The sequence below is a fragment of the Triplophysa rosa genome, linkage group LG15 (assembly GCF_024868665.1).
Source record: "Triplophysa rosa linkage group LG15, Trosa_1v2, whole genome shotgun sequence".
Classification (NCBI taxonomy): domain Eukaryota; kingdom Metazoa; phylum Chordata; class Actinopteri; order Cypriniformes; family Nemacheilidae; genus Triplophysa; species Triplophysa rosa.
In genome coordinates, this window is record NC_079904.1 from 12,708,128 (window position 1) to 12,716,575 (window position 8,448).

The window sequence follows — 8,448 nt, forward strand, 5'->3', positions numbered from 1 at the left end:
TTTTATATTTTAGAAGAAATCTTCATGACATTTTTATTCACGTTTTTCTTCATATAGTGAGAAAATTAAATATTTGCAATGTATAATACCTTGCAAATGTTTGCATTGTCTTTCGAACCATAAAGCACACATTATGGTCTTCTCTTTTTATGATAGTCTTCTAAACTTGTTTTTCTTACTCTGGCAGACCCATTTCTTTGCGGGTAAGTGTTGCAACAGCGCGATCTTTCAGGTTCTCCGGCGAAGCACATTTTGGCTCTGATTGTAGTGACTCCGTGGTTAGTTTCCTCCATAGGTACTCAATTGTATCGTCACAGTGCCAGGGGTTAAAGGTTAACTCTACCCAACTGGTGTTAATATCTAATGTGCCGGGGGACAGAAACTTCAGCCTGTTCTCATGGAGGTCTACAAACTCCAAGCGGTAGAGCCCTTGAAAAACTGTGGGAGGCACAATCTCCAGTCTGTTCTTCTGCAAGAAAATGTGAGTCAGGTTTGCTGTGTGGCTGAACGCCTTTACGTCCAGGTTTTCGATTTTGTTTTGGTCCAAATGAAGTCTCTCTAGAGCAGGATGAGCATCTAGGCACCCAACCGGAAGTTCCTCGAGTTTGTTCTGCGAGAGGTGCAGAACCTTGAGGTGATTCAATTTTTGGAGTTGAGCCATTGGAAATTTCGTAAAATGGTTTCCCGACAAGTCCAACCATGTGAGATTGCTGTCCATGGGTATCCAGTCTGGGTGGATGCTGGAGATGCGGTTGTCTTTAAGCACCAGGTTAAGAAGTGGAGCGTGATGGAAGACTTGTGAAGGAAGCTCTTGCAGTTCATTATCTGAGCAGATGAGGAGAGTCAGAAACCACACTTCTTGCGTATCACACTGAAACCCAAACTGAATGGGTTTATTCACACTCACCTGTGAGGTCTATGGTGTGTAGGTTAGGAACATCCTTCAGAAGATCTGCTGGTAAGCTGCTCAGTTTGTTGCCAGGCAGATGCAGCTCCTCTAGGAGTGGGATGGCTTTCAGATCTTGAGAGGTCATGACGCTCAGGTTGGTGAATTGGATGGTTAGGGAGGTAGTGTTGCGTGGCAGTCCATTTCCAGGAAAGTGAGAGAGACCAGCATCAGGGCACACGACCTCGGTGGTTTTGGTGCTGAAGTGGCACGTGCATCGCTTCGGACACGAGAGGGCGTCATGGCAACAAAATACCATCAGCGCGAGCAGGCGTATGAGCCAGGACTTCATCTTTGAGAGCTTTCAAAAAAGTTTGAGTTTAATTAGAATGTTTAACTATATCTTGAATAGTTTAATCTTGATTTTTTTTATCTTAGCCTCTTTGACGTCTTTAACACGATAAAGTGAGAATTAAACTAATAAAATCTGTCTTTTATAGAAATGGATAGTCCATCGGGTAGTTGAAAAAAAAAACGTTGTCTATCCCTAAATGGTGCCAATAAATACAACACCTTACCTTCAAGTATATTGGGTTTTTAGATTTGCAATTATTCCAAAATTGTGCTCATATATCCTGACAGTGACTAACCGCGTCTGACTCCAGCACTCTTTACAGGAAAGTGGGACAGTCAGAGGAAAGCAGTCACTTGTGTAAATATAAAGAGCACATCACGTCTGTGGACATGACCGAGGGCGAAAGTACAAAAGACTTTTCCAAAAATAAAACGATTTGTATCAACTTTCATGTGTAGAAGGTGGTTGTTGAATTTTTTGAAGAAATTGGATCAATTATGTATCTTGGGCAAAAACATCATATCTGCATGTAAAACGAGCAAATATTTATGACGAACGCTTCATAACAAACTAGTGTTGGATCAATATATGTCAATGATTTATGGTTTGGCTGCGCCATATCAGTCTTGCGCAATGCATAACTTGCACAACAAATGTACATGTTAAAGCACTTTTAATACGTAAAAAACAACGTGTGTTTCGGGTAGGCTAAATGTGAAATTTAGTATTGCTCATCTGAACTTTGTTCTATGACAATTGTGTTGTTTTTAAACGTTTCTTCGAAACAGGCTGTTAGCAAACTTACGGGGTACCAACATAATGCAAATCCATTTGTGCAAACATGTTAGCGCAACATGCAACATATACGACATGTATAAAGAGAGCGCGGAGAATATAGGCGTAACGTTATGCATTGTGGAAGAGAAACGATGTGTCAGAAAATGATTAAATGTGTTTATTTTTTATTTAAATGCCATAAGAAAAACTGTGTTTTGTGTTGTGTTAATAGAGGACAGAAGTAGGCTATTAATGAACAGTTCATGAAATTTCAAGCCGCTCGATGTAGGCTATTTTTTACATTTGCTTTAGAATTCTTGTCTAATTATCTTACACGCTTTTTAGAGACTGAAATCGACAAAAACATGATATTTTACCATTAACAAGACCAAGAGTATACACTTCCCCTCAAACATAGACACTAACATAAAAACCTAATGTTGACTAAAACGTTAATAGACGTTGTCTACTAAATACCAAATACAACCCGTATGTGACACAAATACGAACTAAACTGCATGTCTTTAGTAATTATCGTTCTTCTCATATTTTAAGCAAATAGTGTGGATGGCGCCTCTAATGAACTGCTGATACGCGCTATGGCAAACCCCTCCCGGTGCCACCGTGCGCTCAGAGCGCTGAAACCTCCAGTGTCCCTGCAGTCACTGGTGACAGAAAAAAAAGATCTTACGCCGCTAGGGGACCGTGCAGCAGCACACCTTTCTCCTCATTTCAAGGAGGAGACACCAGCTGAAACAGAAGGACCTTTGGAGAGCTCCAGTAACCTGGAGACGCGATGGAGACCTCCAGCGTGCCAAACACCGACGCGCCTTCCACCGCGCTCACCGGGCTTCTTAACTTCACAGTGGATGCTCTTAACGTATCCGAGGACGAAAACCCGTCCATGACAGGGTTGCGCGCAACAGAAGAGCCGTTGTCCTTTGTGGTCAGCACCTTCAGGACTGCATTGACACCTGCGGGGCTCTTGGCCGATCCATTTTCCCCATCTGAAGAGCCCACTCACATAATAGTGGCGTTCTGGGATTCACCCCTGAGTCACGGAATTAACGTGTTTGTTGGATTTGTCTTGTGCTTCACCATGATGGGGCTTGGATGCACGGTGGAGATCAATCAACTGGGCGAGCACATTCGCAAGCCCATAGGAGTTCTTTTGGCAGTGGTGTGCCAGTTTGTGCTTATGCCTCTGATAGCTTTCCTTCTGGCTCTGGCTTTCTCTCTTAATGATGTCGCCGCTATAGCAGTGCTGCTGTGCGGGTGTTGCCCGGGGGGCAACCTCTCCAACATCCTATCATTTCTGGTCAACGGGGATATGAACCTCAGGTAAGTATCGGATGCAGTCTATATTCAGCTAGCTGTCCCATAAATGTTGAATTTACTACATATTTTTAATACTTACACTTTTGAAATTGCGCATTATCATTTTTATTACTATTTTCGTCATTTTTACATAATGACAAAATATATAGCACAAGTCATCAAATGTTATAAAGTAGCTAGTGCTTAAAATCAAGTTAATAGAAACAGAAAATATGCGTAATTAGAAATCTGTATACATCTAGCTTGATTTTCTTTGGTAATATTTTTTTGTTGGTTTGTCATGCAGCATAGTCATGACCATCTCCTCCACTATCCTTGCGCTCGTGCTCATGCCGCTGTGTCTTTGGATGTACAGTCGCGCGTGGATCAACACGCCCGTGGTGAACCTGCTGCCCTTCGGTGCGATCATTCTCACCCTGTGCAGCACGCTCATCCCCATCGGGATTGGGGTCTGGATAAGACACCGATACCCCCGAGTTGCTGACATCATCCTTAAGGTGACTCGAAAAACGCAAAACTTTTACTTGTAATAAGTGTTTTAATATGTGTTGTTGATACTTGAATGTATCGTATTTAAGAAAGAAAACACACATTTAAGTTGATTTTTATGGGAAGTCACTAATAGGCCAATTACAAAACCAACATATATAAATGATTTATTTTTCATATCACTGGTTGCAGTGCATATGATGCGTTGTCCACAATATTGCCATTAAATACAAACCCGACTGCCAAGAGCAAAATAATGTCATCCGCGCGCATGGGTTCCGTCTTTCAGTTAAGCTTATCTGAGAACAGTCTGGTTAAGACACAGTGGCGACTGTGCGATAGAGGAGGTGGGGAGGGGAGGGGGGTAAAGAACGCGATAACGCGATAAAGGAGGAGCTTATAGCGCCACTAAATGAAGCTGGCGGGGTTAGTTAAGTGGAGTGGTAAAAAGTGGACTGAATTGTCACACCTATGACCTGCACTTCATCTCCTCTAGCATAGGACACAGTTTAATTCAAAGCCCCTATCAGAATTTATTTCCCAAGCCATACTGTAGATAAATATATTACATCCATCACAACTGGGTTTGGGAACATGTCTGCCAATGAGCAAGCACTCAATCTGTGCATGCAGAATTCTGCTCTGCACATTTCCTTACAACTAATGTGTGTTCGTTTAATAAACATTTCTAATCACTTGAATATGCTTGTGTTTACCTATAGCATGTAACACTGGACTAAATTGATCAATATAATGTATAAAATGTGACCCTGGCAATATTTAGATGATTGTTTTGTTCACCTGTGCTCCTGTTCCAGGTGTCCTTATGGTCTATCTTTGTCACTCTGTTGATGCTCTTCATCATGACTGGAACGATGCTGGGCCCGGTGCTGCTGGCCACCATCCCTGCCTCCGTGTACCTGGTGGCCGTCCTCATGCCCATGGCCGGCTACGCTGCGGGATACGGCCTGGCGGCACTCTTTGATCTCCCCCCAAACAGCCGAAGGACTGTGTCTTTAGAGACGGGCTGCCAGAACGTGCAGCTGTGCACGGCCATGCTAAAGCTCGCCTTCCCCCCGCAGCTGATGGGAGGCATGTATATGTTTCCTCTGCTCTACGCGCTCTTCCAAGCAGCAGAAGCAGGTATCTTCATTCTGGGTTACCGCATGTACAGGAAAGAGGTGTTGCATAAACAGGACCTCATGGAGGATGATGATGACACTAACGTAAGCTACAAAAGAATGAAGGAGGAAGATGTGCCATTCGATTCGACTTATGGAGCGGTAACGGCGAGCGATCCCAACGTCATCATGCTGGAGTCACGAGATGTTGTAGGAAGCCCAACACCTGTATAAGAGAAAAACAACTGACTTGGTATTCACCGTGGGACCTGTGTAATATGTCTATACTTTATTCTATACTATATTCATGTCATCAGTCACTGTTGAACTAATCACGCAAAGCATTTTAACTAATAAGTGCCAAAAGTTATTGATATTGTGAATATTGTGAAAACGGAAACTAAAGAAGAAACTTTTATCCAAAGTGACTTACAAATGAGGGACATTTCAAGCTATTACTACAAGTGCCATAAAGATGCAAGAACGTGTATCCATGTTTACCTCTAAGTTCATTCTATGTGCATTCATTCCAATAAATTATAGTGAAGACACTTTCAAAGTGTCACAGAATGATCCAAATCGTACACTATTAATATGCAACTGCCGGTAAATGAAAACTGCTATTACATCAGTAAATAAATTGAAGTGATTTATTCGATTACATTTTGTGCAACCAGAGGATGAGAGCACTGATTCATATCCCATGCAGTGAGTATTACAAACTCACTGTCAATCTCTTTATCATTTTAAAACTGAGAGGACTGTGGTGGAGTTTAATATTGCCTTCGAAGTCTTCAAAGCGTGTCAGTGTCAGATCAGAACAAATACAATAAGGTGCAATGAAGAGAAAAATGAAAATCTGATTTGGTAACAAATACGCAGTACTTCTCTGTAATCTAAATGAAAATATTGTATGTTTATCATAATACGCCTGTGAGATGAATAAATGTTTACGACAAGCATCTGATATATATTTGTATTATATTCTTCAACAAAACATTTAGGCACACTGAGATTGTTTACGAAACCCAGTATTGACATTCTAGGCACTTATGATGGCCAAAAAGCCACACAACTATGCACATGTGTGATGTTTTGTTTTCTGAGATTCATCTTTTACGTTTACTCTTAATTGGGCCCAATTACGCACCTGACCTCAATGCGTCACTGCGTCTACTTAAACTGCTACAGTCGATTCCCATAACCGGCTAAACGAAAAAATGGCTACGTATGGTAACGAGACAGTCGACAACTATATTTATTCTACTTACAACCCGTATTCCTATAAGTATCCTAAATACAAGAGCTGGAGACAGAAAGCATACTTTGCCAATTACGGCGAGGGGGAGGCCTACTTCGACAATTACCACAGGGCGCAGCTGAAATCCATTCTGTCTCAGATCAACCCGAACCTCACCCCGCGTCTGAGAAAAGCCAACACTAAAGACATCGGGGTTCAGGTTAGCCCGAAGACCGACGCGTCCATCCAGTGCTCTTTAGGCCCGCGCACACTTCTAGCCCAGAAGCGCGATGCTCTGCGCAGGAGGCGGCAGGAGGTCCAGACTCCCGGGAGCCCCATCAGCTGCGGCGTCCGGTTTCCGCGCACTCAAGCCGTATATTCTCCGGTCGCATCCAGGAGGTTAGTGTCCTTCCTGAAGGAGGAAAGTGAGGACACCGAGTCTGAGCCGGATACCCAGGAGAAGGTGGACTGCGTCGAAAGTACTGCTAGAAACGAACCCAAAGACGGTGCGCGCAGCAAGAGCGCGGACAAATCCAGTAAAACGCTTAGTCCCGAGAAAGATGAGAGTAAACGGGCAGATGCGAATGAGGAAAGCCGAAGCGAGACGGCGAAAACCGAACAGGACGAACCAAAGTCAAAAGCTCGAGTGAGATTTCAGGTGAGTTAAAATGACTAGAGTTGGTTAAGTACAAATGACTGTAGTACCTACTGGTAGTGTTTGTTTTCTGTTTTCTGACATTTAAAAGCAATGTAGGGATGTCAGTTTTATTAACTTTTCATCTCTTGTTTAATGTAGTTTTTGGAGCAGAAGTACGGCTTCTATCACTGCAAAGACTGCAACATGCGATGGGAAAGCGCTTACGTGTGGTGCGTCCAAGGCACAAACAAGGTATTCCGATATCGATACAAATTGAACACGAACCGCCTTGCACAAGCGACCTTCAAACAATCTTTCTCTTTTAAAGGTGTATTTCAAGCAGTTTTGCAGAACCTGTCAAAAGTCATTCAATCCCTACCGCGTGGAGGACATCACTTGTAAGGTAAACTACCTGTTCGACTTCACTGTGCTGCGCAGACATGTTGGCTTTTGACGTCAAAGTACCGCGAGAACGATAGTTTGTGTCGCGGACATTCTAATCGTGACTTTCTGTGGCGCGACTAATCGTGAAAAATATATTGCAGACTTGTAAGAAGACCCGCTGCACGTGTACTATAACGTCACGTCACGTGGACCCGAAGAGGCCTCACCGGCAGGATCTGTGCGGGCGCTGCAAAGGCAAGCGGCTCTCCTGCGACAGCACCTTCAGCTTCAAATACATCATTTAGCACACCTTTACCTGGCTGTTGAGATTGTCCACTTGAGCCTTTCTTCACCTCATCTGCCTAAAAGCAGAACTGGGGAGATCACCATGGTTTTCTTTACGTTTGTTTTGCGTTAAAATGTGCATTTGAAGTAACTGTAGGTATCTAATCTGGAAAATAAAAGTGGCAATTACTAGCACATCTGAAGCCTTCTTTCAAAAGAGGTGTAGGTGGAAGACAATCATGTGGTTGATAGTTGGAAGTGCTTTGTTTTGAGTCATGGGTTCAAATTGTCACAAAGTTGACTGGATTCAATAAATCCAGTTGCTGTAGGTTAACAGCCCACTGATGTGAAAGCTTTACATTGAATTTGGCTTTCGTTGGTTAGATGGTTATTTTGACTTCATATATGTAAATAGAAGTTTGTTTGATAATTTGAATGGTTTTATTTTTGAGTAGGCCTATGCCCTATAGACTTAGATTTTTAATTTTGGGGGGTTAAAGTATTCAGAAATTTTATATTTAATGGTATAGTAGATGAAACTTATGTTTATTCAGTTATAAAATAAGACCATCTTTGTCAGTTTGGATTAGTCCTTAAGGGGTTGCGTAAGAAAAATGGAATGGGCTAAGAATGTACTCTGGATTAGTACTGAAAATGTTGATATTGTTAATCTTTTTAGAGATGTTTATTTTCAGACAGCAACAGATTTTGGGCCATAGAAAAATGACCATGAAACCAAAACTATGCAAAATATTCATTAGGCTGTAATTTAGATATTAGTTCAAATGAGACATACATTTTGTAGATGCAATTATTGAACACAAAATACAGCTTTGGAAAAAAATTGAGACCATTCTCTGATTTTAAAATTTACCGTTTCGGTAAAAATTTTTTTATTCTGTTAACTATAACAGTATTTCTCCCAAATTCCAAATA

The 8,448-nt window shown here is 42.0% G+C and overlaps 3 protein-coding genes across 3 annotated transcripts; 2 read left to right on the plus strand and 1 right to left on the minus strand.

The window, feature by feature from the left end:
• Window positions 1–108: 108 nt before the first annotated feature.
• si:dkey-90m5.4 (leucine-rich alpha-2-glycoprotein) lies at window positions 109–1,238 on the minus strand. The gene is made up of 2 exons (XM_057352622.1): window positions 908–1,238; window positions 109–825 (listed from the first exon to the last, which is right to left on the minus strand). Exons 1-2 carry the CDS (start codon window positions 1,236–1,238, stop codon window positions 176–178), a joined length of 981 nt encoding a protein of 326 aa, XP_057208605.1. The 3' UTR covers window positions 109–175.
• A 1,493-nt stretch (window positions 1,239–2,731) lies between these two features.
• slc10a4 (solute carrier family 10 member 4) lies at window positions 2,732–5,946 on the plus strand. The gene is made up of 3 exons (XM_057352620.1): window positions 2,732–3,359; window positions 3,643–3,853; window positions 4,664–5,946. Exons 1-3 carry the CDS (start codon window positions 2,815–2,817, stop codon window positions 5,198–5,200), a joined length of 1,293 nt encoding a protein of 430 aa, XP_057208603.1. The 5' UTR covers window positions 2,732–2,814; the 3' UTR covers window positions 5,201–5,946.
• Window positions 5,947–6,079: 133 nt separating this feature from the next.
• zar1 (zygote arrest 1) lies at window positions 6,080–7,906 on the plus strand. Its single transcript, XM_057352621.1, has 4 exons — window positions 6,080–6,864; window positions 7,003–7,095; window positions 7,172–7,246; window positions 7,389–7,906. The coding sequence occupies exons 1-4, from the start codon at window positions 6,187–6,189 to the stop codon at window positions 7,530–7,532; spliced, it is 990 nt and encodes a 329-aa protein (XP_057208604.1). The 5' UTR covers window positions 6,080–6,186; the 3' UTR covers window positions 7,533–7,906.
• The last annotated feature ends 542 nt before the right edge of the window (window positions 7,907–8,448 follow it).